Below are 17,924 nucleotides of genomic sequence, written 5' to 3'. Positions count from 1 at the left end.
AGTCGGGGACAAAAGAAATCAATTAAAACTCTTGGATTTCTCTGATGCATCTATTTTTCATTCAGCTGTTAAGGACTTGACTTGGGAACATCATAGCTAAGAGAAGGGGCTTGGTTGGTGGTCCCTTTGCAAGTACGTGACTTCAAAATGAGGTTAACATGGAGGGTAAGATTGTGATACAGTGCAGTTTTATGGTTTTGTGAGTGAGCAGACTAAGTGCTCAAAGGAAGGAGCTCATAGAATTTTTTACTGAATTGGAAGGGACAAGAACTATCAGCAAATAAAGTCTGGGCCTTATAAGAAGGTCACATCTTGGTGATGTTGCTGTGTGAAGGGGCATTGTTTTCAGCTCTTAGTGCTTAGAAACTGATTTTATCTGTTAACTTAGGAGTGGTTGACTGATTCATATTAACCAAACTTATAAAAATTGCTTTATTATTTCACACAGAGAGCAATATATTAGGCATACTAAATGGGGCTGAACATTTTTGTTGGGTACTTAGTCTTCATGGATAACCAAAAGAATAGAAATAATTATAATAAATTATATTGTTTGGTTCTTTACATTTTCAAGATTTTTCATTCAAAAATACTACTTTATAAGAATAGAATTTGAGCAAATCTAGATGAATAGTTTCTATTCCAGGGTTATATCTATCTTCATAACTAGGGCTGATCATCTATAGTCTGTATCACTTATAGTCAGCCCTTATTTTTTATATTATTGATTACCAAAAGCTTCAATAGCTCTACAAACAGGAAAAGTGTGGAACAGAGAGATTAAGTAAGTTAATCTTACTTAAGGTTAAGATAGTGAATGACAGAGCCCAAGTTTGGATCTCAGAACCTGGGTGGTCTGACACTAGAACCCATTCATTTGTTAGTTTCATTTTCTCCATTTTATAAGTATTAAATAAAGTTCAGATATTAATTAAGCTATTTAAGGAGACATAAAATGTCTTATTAAAGATCGGTGAGTCTTTTTTAAGACTTGAATTTTTAAAAAAACATGTTCCAGTTATGAAAATATGAAGAAACAAGAAACATCCTTTGAGAAAAATGAACTCTTTAGTAATTTTTCTTCTTCACAAACCAGGACAGTTGAAGATGATTTATTGCTCAAAAAGCCATTTCAGAAAGAAAAACATGGAAAAGTGGCCCATAAACAAGTTGCAGCAGAATTGCTGGATAGGTATGTACCTCTGTAAATTACTTTTTTTGGTTTAAGATGTTTTTATAAGCTCAGGGACTTGGGGATTTAATTCTATTAATTAGAATAAAGACAGTTGGATTTGCTTAAAATTTGTCTTTACAGGGAAGAAGCAAGAAATAGAAGGTTTCACCTCATAGCCATGGATGCTGTATCCTTTTTATATTTCTAGATTTTTCTAACGAATAGAATAATTTAAAATCTACTTTTTTATTTTAATAAAATCTTGTGAAGTCAGGTAGACCCATATTATATTTTTAAAGGTAACTGTTTATTGATGTGCAGTCTTGTCATTTATACTTTTGAGTACAATTCTCTTTTATTAACACATAAGAAAGACTCAGAGACAGAAATAATAAAACATATTACTAATGATCTATAAATAGGTTTACAAAGTCCATGAACTTGCAGATGTTTTTCCAACGTGTTTTTGCCAAGCTCTCAACATTTCTCATTTTAATACTGCTCTTATCTTTAGTCTCATTTTAACTCTTACTCTCTTACTACCTGGTTCTGGGCTGTTTAAGGTCTTTGTAAAACTTGTATCTAGAAGTAGAATGTGTCTGTGGGCTATCCTCAGGCCTGTTGTGGCTTCATCTCTCAGGCATGACTTGGGGTTGTCGTCAAGCTATATCGTACTTCCCTATTATGGCCACGTCTCATCTCAACTTTTTGGTAAGATTGTGGCTTGTTACACTAACTGTTACCACTGGCCATCCATATTACTGTTGGGAATATTGTAGAATGGAAGAGAAGCCAAGCAAGACCTGAAGTGTTTCTGGGTATTTATTACTACAGTCAGGATTAAGAGAAAGAGACAATAGCAAGTAGATACATCCCCTACCTATTGACATCTGTTTCACTTTGTTATCATTTCCTAATCCTTTTCTTTAAGTTATAGAAATTCTCTTACCACCAATTTATTCCTCTTATCTTCTAACCCAATAGCTGAACTTTCCCATGGATCTCATCTGCCTTGTTCCTTTGGCATTTCAACATCTATTGTGCCTCCTATGGCACCACTTATTTGGGGGTGTTAGGGTATCTAGTTACAGCCTGGTGAGGGTGAAAGTGTAAGTCCCCTTTTCTGGCATGGGTGGAGGTGGGGCCACAGTTATTTCTAGAATTTTTGGCTGGAGTAGAGTAGGTATTGTCTAAAGGTTACCTGTCTTGTTAGGCTGCCCTCTATCTTGGTTATTCAGTTAGAGAGAGCAGACTTTGTTGGGACTTTTCTTGTCTGTGCTTGTTGGCATTTTCAGCTTGCCAGCTTCTTCATTTTCAAGTCTGAGTTTATGAGTCAAAAAGAAAACCTGAGGAGCTTACCGCTGTGTCATACCCTGGGTCTTGAGCTCCCTAGCTGTTATGACTTCTTCTCCACCTTTCAGAATCTTCTTATATTTGTTTTAGATATAAGTTCCAAGGTTTTTAGTTGTTCTTAGTGGGAAGAATAAGGAGAGGTACATCTTTGTCTACTCCATCTTCCTGGAAGCAAGGTCCCACTCAGCACCTACTTTTGTAAATAAAGCTTTATTGGCACATACCTGTGCTTACTCATTGAGGTGCTAACTGTGCCTACTTTTGTGCTAAAATGACAGAACTGAGCTGTTGTGACTGGTACCATATTGCCTGCATATTGACCATTGACAGAAGAAGTTTGTTAACCTAAAAGATTGAAGTGACTTGCCATGGTCATATGACCAGTTAGAGATAGACCAAGAACTAGAAAGAACGCAAATCTCTGGATATCTAGCTTTTCTCTTTTTTCTTTTCTGAAAGGTTAGCTGCTTTGTTGCCAGTCTTGGAAGTATCATATTCTGATTCAGTATTCTGTTAGAACATACTGTGATGAATTAAGTCATTATTTACCTTTGATATAATAGGGTGTAGTCAGACAGTATTATGGATGAGGTCAGTTATGTTATTTGCATGTTCAGCTCTGGAGAGAATACTGTTGAGCTTTTTAAAACAAAAAGTAAAATGCTCATATATCTTGTTATATTGCATTAAAGATAAACATGACTAAATTCTTAAATATTAAAAGAAAGTAAAAAAAATCTGATTTCTTATATTTACAGGTTTGGTTTTTTTTTTGATAGCAAGCATTTCTTTTTATTTCAGGACATAATCTACTATTTAGAACCATGGAGGATACTAAATTTATAACTATTTAAATATCCATAGGGTATTTTATTTTTGTAAAGATAGGCTCTAAAAATCATAAACTGAATAGATTAATAATATAACACACATCAAAATTGTATTTAAAAAGGAGGTGGTGGCTCTTAGTAGCTCTGTCCTGGTGTTAAAGATGGTATAAAGATACTTACTTAGAATACTACCAAGTACTCTAACATTTGTAAATGCAGGTGTTATCAAAGTCTATCTCTGATTCTAGCAAAGAGAAACCATCCAAATTTTATTCTTTATATTACGGACATGATTTAACTATACCACTTTGGCATGTGGTATTACTATTTTTCCTACTGTAGCAAGTCCTGGTTTTCCTAAGACCTTTCCCCTGACTATTCTGGAAATCAAATAAATTTATCATGTATTTCAAACCTTCAAATTAGAATGTTATCCTCATAAATGTATTTGCCAGGTTGGTATATTCACATACATCCTTTCCAATTTTAGGCTAAGCAAAAGACATGCCCCTTAGAGCTTTATTAATGTATTAAAGGATGACAACCCATCTTATTATCAAGAGAAACTGTGATCCATTTAGCATCGGATAGAGAAAACATTGATTTTTTTTTTTTTTTTTAAGATTTTATTTATTTGAGAGAGAGAGAGCATGAGAAGGAGGAGGGTCAGAGGCAGAAGCAGACTCCCTGCTGAGCAGGGAGCCCGATGCGGGACTCGATCCCAGGACTCCAGGATCATGACCTGAGCCGAAGGCAGTTGCTTAACCAACTGAGCCACCCAGGCGCCCCGAGAAAACATTGATTTTGATACATTATCTTCTTTTATTCAAATACCAGTCTGATCACACATGGTCCAAGAACACTCAAATAATAAGCCACATATAAACAGATGTTAAAGATTGGTCTTCAAACATTATAGCCAGTGATGCCACGCTTGCCTATGATCTCACCAACATAAAACCACATCCACACCTCGGTGGCCACTAAACCATTCAGCAGAGCTTCCTTAACTGTGAGCTGTTTGAAGCTACCAATTTGAGCACTCTTGACTATTTTTTTCAAGCTCTGAATAGCTGTAGGGATCTCAGCAGGGGTTGGAGGAACCAGCTCAACCTTGGCATAGTGCCAAAATGTGGCCAATCGAGGCTTTGAGTAAGTCACAGCAGTGTTCACCAGTGCCAGGGCCTTCTCCGTGAGATTACGGACAAACTGGGCCATGGTTCCATGCTGGAAGGTCATATTTACAGGTTTTTGAAAGCCTAACGTTAGGATTTAATATTATAAAAGTTGTATCTTCTATTTTAGAGGCTTTATCATTACTGGAATAACTAAATTATATGTTATAGTAATAAAGGGTAAATTATACTCCTTATCTTTAATTTTAGAAACTATAATTTATTTCTCATATTATGATTAAAATGAATATTGGTGTGAGGCTGTGTGTATTTCAACAGTAGAATAGGAAGCTTTTTCCCCAGGTAGAGCTATATTTTATCACAAGAGTAGTATTTGCTTGAAAAATGTTCAAAACAACAGAAACAGTATTCAGTAGAAAGTGAAAGCCTCTCTGCTCTATAGTATTGACTCCTAACAATTAATATTTACCCTTTTAGATATATATTTTTTAAAGATTTATTTATTTCAGAGAAAGAGCACGTGAGTGGGGGGGAGGGGCAGAGAGCGAGGGAGACAAGCAGACTCACTACTGGGCATGGAGCCCCACGTGGGGCTCGATCCCAGGACCCTGAGATGGTGACCTGAGCTGAAACCAAGAGTCAGATGGGTGTTCAACCAGTTGAGCCACCGAGGCACCCCCTTTTAGATATTTTTTTAATTCGTAAGCATGTAGAGTAGGTTTTGCATATTTAAAAAACTAAGTAGACTTATACTGTTTTTCTTTACTTACTCATATATCATAGACACAGAACAACTGAGCAAATCAAATCCTTAATTTTTTGCATTTCAGTATCAAAGGCACACAAAGTTTGTAAATGACTATATTTTATACTATGGTGGCAAAAAAGAAGACTTTAGGCGATTGGGGTAAGTGTCATGAAATTTACATAGAATGGGAGGAAATTATGGATGTCTTTAAAGACCCACAGCTACTGTGTCTTCTGATTCTGTCATTCTCTCCTGCTTTCTATTCCAGTTTCCTTATAATATCCTCAAGTGGAGAGGCTATCTATAACTTCTTGCTAAGTACCTCATGAACCCCATTTCTCTGGCAACAGGCCTCAGGTAGCCTGCTGAGCCAGATCTGTGCTTGGTGATACAGGTTATGTGAGGAATATTCATGTGCCTGATTATGCAGTAAATTTTTTTTTTTTTTAATTTTTGGGCAAGGATCTTTGAAATAATTAACTTTTTAGACCTCAGTGTTTGGGATTGCTTTTTAAAAGGTAGGGCAAACAGGAAAAAAGCCAACTCCTTCCTAATATTTGAGGCTCTTCTATCAGAGCCTCTTAGTTATGTGTGGGTTTTTTTCTCTGACTTAATAATTTTCTGAGTTTGGTAGAGCCTTAAAAAACTTTATATGATCTCATCTACCCCAAATTTATCTCCCTTCTCAGTTTAACCTGTATTCTCCAACAATCCCTTGTTCTACCCCCAAACTGTTAGCATCTTAAAATACCATCCCTTCCCCCCATTCTCTTCTGCCCTTACTTAGTCTTTCTAGGAAGCCGTAGTAAAATGAGGTATGGAAAACTCTTCATACAGGTTTGTTTTTGTTTTGTTTTTTTTAAAGATTTTATTTTTTTATTTGACAGAGAGACACCGAGAGAGAGGGAACACAAGCAGGGGGAGTGGGAGAGGGAGAAGCAGACTTCCCACGGAGCAGGGGCTCGATCCCAAGACCCTAGGATCATGACCTGAGCCGAAGGCAGACGCTTAACGACTGAGCCACCCAGGCGCCCCTTCATACAATTTTTAAATGTGATCTCAGTGGGTTGGGGTTACTGACATTTTTTAGATTCTAAAACTTACTTTCATTATTTTTTCTTATCCATTTAGTGTTTATTCGGGTTTCTCATCCTGGCTTTGGTGATTTAGCACCATCTGTATAATTGAAGCCAGTATGAAAGGTGGATGGATGCCTTATCCATTTAACTTGCTTCTGTAGCAGCACTCTTTATAAGTGTCTTTTGAAAATATGGAAATTGTTTTGTTTTTTTTTTTAAAGATTTATTTATTTATTTGAGAGATAGAGAGCGAGAGAGAGCAGGAGTGGAGAGGAGAGGGAGAAGCAGGCTGGATCCCAGGACCCTGGGATCATGACCTGAGCAGAAGGCAAACGCTTAACCAACCGAGCCACCCAGGTGCCCCAATATGGAAATTGTTTTTATAAGTATATGTACATATGTATATATTCACACATAAAACTATCTTTATTTTCATGTATTTTTTCTCAAATGTTAAAAAGATCTCACAGAACTAACCTCGTAAATTTGACTAATTTTGTGTTCATATGTAATTGAAATAGTTTTATTTTCCAGGGAAAATGACAAGACAGACATGGATGTTATACGAGAAAATCATAGATTCCTATGGAATGAGGAGGATGAAATGGACATGAATTGGTAATTTTCGCCATCTGAGACGTAATGCATAAACTGCTTTAGTCCTGTCTCTCCTGCTCTCTCCATGTTTTCTTACCCTGTCAGCTGTCCAGGGCATTCAGCCCCGGCATGGAGGAGCTCTGAATGGAGGACATAAAAACATGCCTCAGAGTATTTGTGTCTGGTTTGGTTCTTTCGGTAATTCTTAGCAATTTTAACGGACTTCTTGTTGCTTGACTTTGTCTTGAAAAGAAAATGTATTACATTTTTACTGTATTGTTTGTTGTCCTGTAATAGGCTTTTTAAAAAACTTTTAAAATATTTTGGGGAAAAGTAATACCTGAGAGTGGTTTTAAGAATGCAAACCATGGAAAAGGTGAAAAACGAGGAGTAAGACTCCTGTCCTCTGACTGTCAATCTTCCAGTTTACCTCCCTGAGAAAGCCACTATTAGTAGTTAATATTCAGGTATTCTCTGCACATGTAAGTAATAGACCTCTTTTAAAACATTAATATTTATATCATATATGTTATTTATTTGACATTGCTTCCAAGTAGCAAACTGTGGTTGAATTTCTAAATGTAAAAAATTTGTTTTTTTATGGATCTAGGGAGAAGAAACTTGCAAAGAAATACTATGATAAATTATTCAAGGAATACTGCATAGCAGATCTCAGTAGATACAAAGAAAATAAGGTATGGGGCGCCTGGGTGGCACAGTTGGTTAAGCGACTGCCTTCGGCTCAGGTCATGATCCCGGAGTCCTGGGATCGAGTCCCGCATCGGACTCCCTGCTCGGCGAGGAGCCTGCTTCTCCCTCTGACCCTCCCCCCTCTCATGTACTCTCTCTCTCTCTCATTCTCGTTCTCTCAAAAATAAATAAATCTTAAAAAAAAAATAAAATAAAATAAAATAAGGTATGCCTTCCAAATATTTATAGAAGGTTCTTATTTAAGTACAGTATTACTTTTTGTTATACTGTGACACCCCACATTATTCTTTTAAAAGTACTAAATGAGCTAGGTTGTCCTGCATCTATGAAATATCATTTGGACCATTTAACCTCTGCAGCTATGAAATTTACAAAGGGCCCCTTAGTCAGGGGTGCTTTGTGAACTGAGGCATGAATAGTCTAAAATTAAACACAAGTGGCTACTGGATCCTGTTTCCTCCTGACTCTGGCCTAGAGCCCCTACTGACTATAATGAATGATTTGACACTGCAGAATGATGTCTTGTTTCATAGATGGTGTTTGAAAATGATAGGCTTTTTTTTCAAATAAATTACCATCTGTAAAGAGGCAGATGCACATCTTCTTTTATACCATTGTCTATTCTAGTAGAATTAACTCTTATCAGTGCTATTTAGTAATGGCAGATTTCCGTTCCTGCTTTATATCTTACTTTAGTTGATACTAAAGTGATTTTTATTTCTATCTCAAATTTCACATTTGCAGCTAGAGAAGGTGACCTTGAACAGATAATCTCAGTTTGAAATTGGGGAGGGAATGTTGCATAAATCTGTATGTTTTGGTTAGTGTACATTTGTATTAAGACAGTCTATTTAAAAAGTTGTCTTAGATTTATTTATTATAAGAATTTCTTTTTCATTTAATTAGTTAAATCTCAGAACCATGATTGGTATAATATTTTTTTCTGTAGTGCCTTTAATATGTGGGTTGCTTTACAATATTCTTATAGATAAGAGTGTCTAGTTTTACAACCCTATTTACAGACCCATGCACATCATGTATCCCAAAGACTTCCTCGGTTTCTTAGGAGCTAGCTCTCCTCTCTGTACTAGTTATTGATCACATCAAATCCAAAAGGCACCGCAAGGAGTTACTTGAAGTTACTACACTGCAAGTTGAGTATGAAATACAAATCTTTCTAGGAGCACATAATAAAGCAGCTTTTTCAATGCTGGCTCATTTGTTGATTGCTTTTCAGTGTTAAGGACTGGGCGGGGTGCTGTGAATTAAAACATGACTGCCCTTCAGAAAAAAACAAAACTATAATCTAGTTGAGGGGAGAAAGTGTACATAAAACAATTAAATATTTGTATTCTCCATTCAAAAAACATAATATATTACTGGAAAACATGCTTTAAAGAGGATAATCTTGAAACAAATTATATTTTCTTATTAGAACATGATGAGTAATTAGATACGAGGGTAAATCCAAGTAAGAAATCAGAAATAGGAAATGTGGAATGAGGCAGATGCTTTTTGTTTTTTTTGTTTTTTGTTTTTTAGGGGCAGTTTTAAGTTCACAGCAAAATTGAGGGGAGGGTACAGAGATTTCCCATATACCCTTTACCCCATACGTATGAAGGGTATCGTTTCTAAGGGAAAAGATGACTTTTTTGGCATACCATGTTTGAGTTAAGAATGGTGCCTTTGATTTCCTTGCTAGGATGCGTTTTCTCATAGTTTTATTTATACAAAGACAGTGTTTTATTCACTTTTTATTAATCAGCTCCTTGCTCACTGCCTATTACTTGGGGCATTTTTAGTGAATGCCAGCCTTTGTCCCACACACCTATCCCCTTCCTTATTACTTCTTCCCTTTCATCATTGAGAATTTGGTTGAATTGTTGCATCAGTTAGGATTAGAATCAGCTGCAAGAACTGAAGCACTCCTAAATAATACTGACTTAAATGAGCTAGAAGTTTATTTTTCTTCTACATAGAAGTCCGAGTAGATGGTGATGGAACTTTGTGTTTTCAGGAAGTTAGGATCTGTTTGTCTTACTGCTTGAATGTGTGATCTCTGTGCTAGAAGGTAAAGTAAGAGAAGGAGGCTTAGCACCAAATCCTGAGTAACTCCAGTATCTAATCTGGCCTATCAGCAGGAAAATGTATGTCAGGAAAGAATATAAAAACTCACTGAGGCAAAACCTCTATACAACCTTTAACTAGTAGGACATACTGTATTTGTTATATTTCTTATCCCCTATAAGATTATAACCTTCTTAACAATAGACACTATTTTCACAATCATCTTATATGTGATGTGCCAAGAGTGCCAAGCCCAGTAAGTAGTTGCTTAATACTTATTTGTTGAATAGGTTAATGAATGGAAGAAGTTGGGAAACTATTGCTGTACACATTTGTCTGTGCTTCAGTGGATATCCCAACATATATGTTGGATGGCAAGCAATACTTACAAGTGTAGGCTTAAAAATAGAACTAAACAGAGTTATTTTGGATGTTTTATTTTTTTTCCTAGACTGAGGGGGTTTTATTTTTATTGGATTTTAATCATAATATTTTCAAATATTTGAGCCCCCAGTTGCATTTAAACTACAAAATTGCCTAATTCAAATAATAGACAATAAAATAAAAATAGACCATTAACTAGGCATTGAACATTTCATCTGAATTATCTCTCTTAATACAACAGCCTTTAAGATTGGGGTTTTTATACATAAAAAGGAAGTAGACTGAGAAGTTAAGAGACTTTCCAAGGCCTCAGAGCTAGTTAATGAATGGTAGAGCTTACATTGGTTCTGCATGATTCTAGAGCTGAGCTTTTAACTATTATAATAAACTGAATAGAAAATGAAATCATTTACTAAACCTACAGAAAATTAGCATATGAATATGAAAGATCTTAAAAAGGCAGTGGAGAAAAATTATTTTTGGCCAAAAAACAAAGTTACGTTTAGGAATCTGGAGGGAAGTTTAACAACTTTCCACTTTAGGGCTCCAGAAGGTCCCCTTTCTCTTTCATGTTCATCACTTTGCCAGTGGGGAAAGAGCCATACATGAATGAATGATTGTGGTTGTGTTCCAAGAAAACTTTATAAAATAGGCAGCAGGCCATAGTTTGCTAACCCCTGGGATACTATGTACCGGGTACTATTCTAAGTACTGTTCTATTCTCAGGTACTATTCTATTATGTGTATTATCCCATTTGAACCTCTTAGTCCAAAGAAGTAGGTATTGTATTATCTTTACATTACATATGAGGAAACTGAGGCACAAGAACATTAAATACCTTGTCCAGTATTATAGAGCTGTTAAGTGGTGGAGCTAAGATGTAAACCCAGACAATCCAGCTCTTTTGCACTATAGTATATTGCCTCTTTACTGGACCATAACCTCTTTTTTTTTCTGTCAGTGTCATAAAACAAGATACATATTTTTTATTAATTTAGGTATTGTGCCCTAGTACTTGTATCTTTTATTAGGTAGTTTAAAAGTAAAGAAGAGGGGCACCTGGGTGGCTCAGTCGGTTAAGCATCTGCCTTCAGCTCACGTCATGATCCCAGGGTCCTGGGATCGAGCCCTGCATTGGGCTCCCTGCTCAGCAGGGAGCCTGCTTCTCCCTCTCCTCCTGGCTTGTGCTCTCTGTTGCTCTCTCTATCTCAGTCTCTCGAATAAATAAATAAAAATCTTCAATAAAAAAATAAATAAAAGTAAAGAAGATTATTCCTTAACAGAAAAGTTGGTAACTGTTCAAATGTATTTTTAAATACCTGGAATCCTATAAGGAGAAAAAAAGCCATCACAATGAGAATTAGGTTTGCTTCTTTTTTTTTTTTTTTAACTTTTAATCACCCGGTGCTCATTACAAGTACACTCAAAATCCGCATCACCTATTTAACCATACCCCACCTCACCTCCCTGCTGGTAACCATCAGTTCTCTAAAGAATCTGTTTTTTAGTTTGTCTTTCTCTTTTTTTCCCTTTGCTCATTTGTTTTGTTTCTTAAATTCCACATGTGAGTGAAATCATACAGTATTTGTCTTTCTTTGACTGACTTACTTCACTTAGCATTATACTCTAGCTCCATCCATGTTGTTGCAAATGGCAAGACTTCATTTTTTATGGCTAAATAATACTCCATTGTGTGTGTGTGTGTGTGTGTGTGTATTACATCTTTATCCATTCATCAGTTGATGGATACTTGGGTTGCTCTCATATCTTGACTATTGTAAATAATGCTGCTGTAAACCAAGGGGGGCATGTATCCCTTTGAATTAGTGTTTTTGTTTCTTTGGGTAAATACCCAAATAGTGCCATTGCTAGATTGTAGAGTAGTTCTATTTTTAACTTTTTGAGGAACCTCCGTACTGTTTTCCAGAGTGGCCATACCAGTTTGCATTCCCACCAGTGGTGCGTGAGGGTTCCCCTTTCTCCACATCCTCACTAAAACCTGTGTTGTTTTTAGCCATTCTGACAGGTGTGATATGATATCTCCCTGTAGTTTTGATTTGCATTTCCTTCATAATAAATGATGATGAGCATCTTTTCATGTGTCTGTTGCCCAAATGTATGTCTTCTTTAGAGAAATGTTTGTTCGTGTCTTCTGCCCATGTTTTAATTGGATTATTTGTTTTTTGGGTGTTGAGTTGTGTAAGTTCTTTATATATTTCGGATACTAACCCTTTATCAGACATGTCTTTGGCACATATCTTCTCTCATTCTATAGATTGCCTTTGAGTTTTGTTGATTGTTTCCTTTACTGTGCAAAAGCTTTTTATTTTGATATAGTCCCAATAGTTTATTTTTGCTTTTGTTTCCCTTGCCTCAAAGGACCTATCTAGAAAAAAGTTGCTATGGCCAATGTCGGAGAAATTATTGCCTGCTCTTTTCTAGGATTTGTATGGTTTCAGGTCTTTAATCCATTTTGAATGTATTTCTGTGTATGATATAGGAAAGTGGCCCAGTTTCATTCTTTGGCTTGTTGCAGGCCAGTTTTCCCAACACCATTTGTTGAAAAGACTGTCTTTTTCCCATTAGGTATTCTTATCTGCTTTTTCAAAGATTAATTTACCATATAATTGTGGGTTCATTTCTGGTTTTCTATTCTGTTCGTTGATCTATGTGTCTGTTTTTGTGCCAGTACCATACGGTCTTGATGATGACAGCTTTGTAATGTACTTGGAAGTCTGGAATTGTGATGCCTCCAGCTTTTCTTTTTCAAGATTGCTTTGCATCGCTTCTCGGCCTTTTGGCTAAGATCAAGTGTAGTATCTGTTCTTATCAGTTTTCAAGATTGCTTTGGCTAGGGGCGCCTGGGTGGCTCAGTTGGTAAAGCAGCTGCCTTCGGCTCAGGTCATGATCCCAGGGTCCTGGGATCGAGCCCCACATCAGGCTTCTTGCTCCACAGGAAGCCTGCTTCTCCCTCTTCCACTCCTCCTGCTTGTGTTCCCTCTCTTGCTGTGTCTCTCTCTGTCAAATAAATAAATAAAATCTTTAAAAAAAAGAAAAAAAGATTGCTTTGGCTATTCAGGGTCTTTTGCGGTTCCACACAAATTTTAGGATTGTTCGTTCTAGTTCTGTGATAAATGCTGTTGGTATTTTGATAGGGATTGCATTAAATGTGTAGATTTCTTTGGGTAGTATAGACATTTTAACAATATTTGTTCTTCCAGTCCATGAGCATGGAATGTCTTTCCATTTCCTTGTGTTTCTTCACTTTATTTCATCAGTGTTTTAGTTTTCAGAGTACAGGTCTTTCACCTCTTTGGTTAGGTTTATTCTTAGGTATCATATTATTTTTGGTGCAATTGTAAATGGGATTGTTTTTTTAATATCTCTTTCTCTTGCTTCATTATTGGTGTATAGAAATGCAACAGATTCTGTACTTTGATTTTATATCCTGGGACTTGATTGAATTTGTTGATCAGTTAGTCATTTTTTGGTAAAGTCTTTCAGATTTTCTATATATAGTATCATGTCATTGCAAATAGTGAAAATTTTACTTCTTCCTTACCGATTTGGATGCCTTTTATTTCTTTTTGTCATCTGCTGTGGCTATTTTGTGAGTTGCTTGACTGGTGTTTGACAGAAATAGTCATTTTTACTGCTTTTGTGTTTCCTAACTTCATACTCTCATTTTTGGTTTTTCATTTCCTCTCAAGGAGTCCCCCTTTATTTATTTATTTATTTTTAAAAAGATTTTATTTATTTGACAGAGAGAGAGAGAGTGAGAGAGGGAACACAAGCAGGGGGAGTGGGAGAGGGAGAAGCAGGCTTCCTGCTGAGCAGGGAGCCCAATGCAGGGCTCGATCCCAGGACCCTGGGATCATGACCTGAGCCGAAGGTAGATGCTTAACAACTGAGCCACCCAGGCGCCTCAAGTCCCCTTTATTTTATTTTATTTTTTTTAAACTCTTTTTTTTTTTCCAGATTTTATTTATTTATTTATCAGAGAGAGAGAGAGAGTGCACAAGCAGGGGAATGGCAGGCAGAGGGAGAAGCAGGCTCCCTGCTGAGCAAGGAGTCCGATTTGGGACTCTATCCCAGAACCCCAGGATCATGACCTGAGCGGAAGGCAGACGCTCAACTGACTGAGCCTCCAGGCATCCCTCAAAGAGTCCCCTTTAATATTCCTTGCAGGGCTGATTGAGTGGTCATGAACTCCTTTAGTTTTTGTTTGCCTGGGAAACTCTTTATCTCTCCTTCTATTCTGAATGGTAGCCTTGCTGGATAGAGTATTTTTGGCTGCAGGTTTTTCCTATTCAATACTTTGAATAGATCATGCCATTCCTTTCTGGCTTGGAAAGTTTCTGCTGAAAAATCTGCTGATAGCCTTATGGGGTTTCCTTTGTGTGTAACTGTCTTGTCTTGCTGCTTTTAATATTTTTTCTTTATCAGTCTGTCATTTTAATTATAATATGTCTCGGTGTGGGTTTGCTTTTGTTGATTTTGTTGGGGATTCTCTTTGCCTCCTGGATGTGGGTAACTGTTTCTTTTCCCAGATTAGGGAATTTTTCAGATTAGGGAAGTATTATTTCTTCTAATAAATTCTCTGCCCCCTTTTCTCTTCTTCTAGGACTCTACTATAATACAAATGTTACTACATTTGATGGAGTCACTGAGTTCCCTAAGTCTATTATCACTTTGCATAATTTTTTTTCTCTCTTTTGTTCATCTTGATTACCTTCCGCTACTCTGTCCTCTACGTCATTAATTTGTTCCTCTGCTTCTTCTTGCCTGTTGTTTATTCTGTGGAGAATATTTCTCGTTTCATTTATTGAGCCCTTTATCTCTGCTATGTTATTCCTTATCTCTGTGTTAATGGTTTCACTGATGCCTTCCACTCTTTTCTCAAGTCCAGTGACTTTCCTTATGATCATTGCTTTAAATTCTCCATCAGGCATGTTACTTATATCTGTTTTGCTTAGATCTCCAGCCATGACCTTGTCCTGTTCTTTCATTTAGGACAAATTCCTTTGTCTTCTCATTTTGTCTAAGTCTCTGTGCTTGTTTGTGTGTTAGGAAAGTCAGCTTTGTCTCCTGTTCTTGAGGGTACTGGCTTTATGAAGAAGAGGTCCTGTAGTGCCCTGCAGTGTAGTGTCCCCTATTCTCCAGGGCTTGGTGCTTCTGGGAGTGTCTCCTATGTGTGTACTACATGCACTCTGCTTTTGTGTCCTGGCCGCTTTATCCTTCAGGCCAGTCGTCTGCAAAGGTTCTCTTTGCCTGTCATAGGCAGTGTTTGGTCTCTGGCCTGAATGTGGTGTGTTTTAACTAGGTGTGCTCTGGTCTGCTTGTGAAATGAGACCTGTCACTGACACTACCAGAACCAAGGCCTTGCAAGACTCCCGGGTAGGGAGACATGGTGTGGAAGGGGTTTGGGCTAGTCGTCTGGGGAAGGGGGCCCACTGTGCTGGGACCGAGGCAAGTGTGCCTGGGAAGCAGGGATTCTCTGGAGCATGGGGACGGACAGGGCTTGGTGTAAGCAGGTTAGGTAGTGAGTGTCAGCACTGCGCTGGTTTCCACAGGTGGCCCTGTGTTTATGCTGAGGGGCAGGGAAGGGAAATGGTGCTGGCCGGTTTCTTTATCCCCACAGGGGTCTTTCTGTGAACACTGCCTTTCTGGGACATGCTCAGAGATGAGCAACTGACCTCTGCACTGTGTGCCCCAGGCACTCTTCAGATCACTGTTTCTATGCTGTATATCCATGGGGTGTTTGACCTGCCTTTTGTCCAAGAGCAGCCCCAGTGTCCTCCAAGTTGTCCCAGAGCCAAGCATGCTGACCTTTAAAACTCCAGGCTTTTGGAGTTGCAAGAACTCAGAAAATTTTGCCTCTCTTGTTTTCCAAGCCAATTGCTATGTGGATTCATTTGCCCCGAGCACTCCCCCGTGTGCTAGTCTGTCTCTCGCCCTTCTCCCTGACCATAGTTCCCTCCCCACCAGCCACAACCTATTTCTCTCCAAAGCCACATCTCCACACTTTCTACTTACTTTGATGTGGCCTCTTCTCTAACCTTTAGTTGTGAAGTTTGTTCTGCCAGTCTACAGATGGATTTCTGGGGTATTTAGGATACCTTGATAGTTACCTAGTTGTATTCATGGGACAAGTCAAGCCTAGGGTCCTCCTACTCTGCTGCGATCTTCCCTTTCTGGTGAATTAGGTTTACTTTTTAGATTGGTAAATGTCATGTCAATTGTTGGCTCTATGTTTAGATGTATATACAGTTTAAATAGTGTTTAAATTTACACTGGCATAAATGTAATTTTTTTCTCATCAGTTTGGATTTAGGTGGCGAATAGAAAAAGAAGTAATTTCAGGAAAAGGTAATTCTTTTTTGAAATTTTACTTTTTAATAGGATAAGGTTATTTTGTTATATTATTGAATTGAAGTCATTGGGTAAGATTATTCCTCATTATACAATAAATGGTTATCTATAAAAGTAAAATTAGAGACAATGTATTCATGATATTTTACTATCAAAAGTCAAAATGTAATGCTTTAGTGATTTTTACCTTTATATTTTTGCTTTTAGAGCATTCAATGGAGATTAAGTAGAAAATGTTTAAAGAGTTAAAGCAAACTAATGAAGGATGAATGCTTGAGTTTTTCTTTTTATCAACTTTTGGAATAATGAGTTGGTATTACTGTATTCCAGTCTAATCACATTTTGAATATAGAGATTAAATATCACTTTGAACCTAATAGAATTTTTGGACAGGCTAGTTCTTACTTTGGGATGTCATTGAGATTGAGCCCAAATATTTAGTCTTATGGCAAAAGATCAAACATTTGGTAGGCAATCAATAAATGCTTTTTATATGCATTGTTGTAATCTACTCATAAATCTCTGAAAAATTAATATCTTTGTACTGTCTTATGATATAAAAGCTCTTTATTGATAATTGCATTTTAAAGTGTTAATGCTTCTGAAAACTACAAAAGAGCATTTAGGAAATAATTTTAAACTAATAACTTAAAGAACCTTTAAACTGAAAATAAAGGCACTTTAAAATGATTAAACATTGAGGCCATCATTGTGGATCATTTACATCTTCCATAAATTGGATGTCTGTGTAAAGTATAAAACTGGATTTGCAGTAAAATAAAATTAAGGATTAGGAATTTTTTCTTTTTTAGATGAAGGATCAGCCCTGAAGATACTCTAAAGGAGAAGGAAAAAGAATAAATTTAAAGCTAGTTTTAACTTTTCTTAGTATTACATTTTAGTTTGTGTTTTTATCTAAACAATGAGAAATTTTGAAATGTCTCACAGTTTTAAAATTTCATACTTTTATTAAATAGAATTTTCAGGTGATGGTAAGTAATGCTGCCTTTAAAAAAATTGATCAGCATTCTTTAAGTTACTATAACTGAAGAAAGGATTAGTTGGTAAGAGAAAGCTATTGCTCTGATTTAGAATCATAATTTTGTTGCTGTTTTAAAAATAGAGCCATTACTGAACATGCACAGATTTCATGAACTATTCATTTGGAATGAGTAAAAAAAATGCCAGTTTAGAAAAGTTATAGGCTGTTTGGACTGATAATTTTCAAAATTCATTTTGATGATTTCTTTTTTATGAAAAGTTTAGATTTGTTTCTGTTGGTGCAAATTATTGAAATAAAAATTCTTTTTTGTACAAATACAAGGTTCATCTTCTGTGAAAGTAAATAGTTGTTGAGTAGTTTCTTTTATTTTTTCTCATAGATCATCAGTGTTAGTCCTTTTTTGCAGAATGTTTTAATATACAGTGGACATGATAATGTGTTGATTTTAGTGTCAGGTAACTAAAGTTTA

The 17,924-nt window shown here is 36.6% G+C and overlaps 2 protein-coding genes and 1 non-coding gene across 8 annotated transcripts in view; 2 read left to right on the top strand and 1 right to left on the bottom strand.

Moving 5' to 3' along the window:
- The window catches only part of LOC123846687 (protein FRA10AC1), a 42,524-nt gene that overhangs the window by 2,783 nt on the left and 21,817 nt on the right, over positions 1–17,924 (top strand). For all 6 annotated transcript variants that reach the window (XM_064595037.1, XM_064595040.1, XM_064595039.1 and 3 more), the window contains 6 exons: positions 1,097–1,192; positions 1,316–1,361; positions 5,324–5,400; positions 6,855–6,938; positions 7,528–7,612; positions 16,404–16,449. In XM_064595037.1, coding sequence (XP_064451107.1) covers positions 1,097–1,192; positions 1,316–1,361; positions 5,324–5,400; positions 6,855–6,938; positions 7,528–7,612; positions 16,404–16,449 — 434 coding nt within the window. The remainder of the gene's footprint in view (positions 1–1,096; positions 1,193–1,315; positions 1,362–5,323; positions 5,401–6,854; positions 6,939–7,527; positions 7,613–16,403; positions 16,450–17,924) is intronic.
- Positions 4,160–4,585, bottom strand: LOC123846688 (ATP synthase subunit g, mitochondrial-like). The gene has a single exon (XM_045878450.1). The coding sequence runs from the start codon at positions 4,573–4,575 to the stop codon at positions 4,264–4,266; it is 312 nt and encodes a 103-aa protein (XP_045734406.1). The 5' UTR covers positions 4,576–4,585; the 3' UTR covers positions 4,160–4,263.
- On the top strand, positions 12,862–13,053 carry LOC123847294 (U2 spliceosomal RNA). Its single transcript, XR_006791524.1, has one exon. It is a non-coding gene; the product is annotated as a U2 spliceosomal RNA (small nuclear RNA).

This window comes from Mirounga angustirostris, unplaced genomic scaffold (genome assembly GCF_029215605.1).
Source record: "Mirounga angustirostris isolate CCGP_5_RB_7025 unplaced genomic scaffold, mMirAng1.0.hap1 SCAF_6, whole genome shotgun sequence".
NCBI classification, from domain to species: Eukaryota; Metazoa; Chordata; class Mammalia; order Carnivora; family Phocidae; genus Mirounga; species Mirounga angustirostris.
The sequence above is the reverse complement of the archived record's forward strand: the minus strand, read 5'-3'. Positions and strand labels throughout refer to the sequence as shown.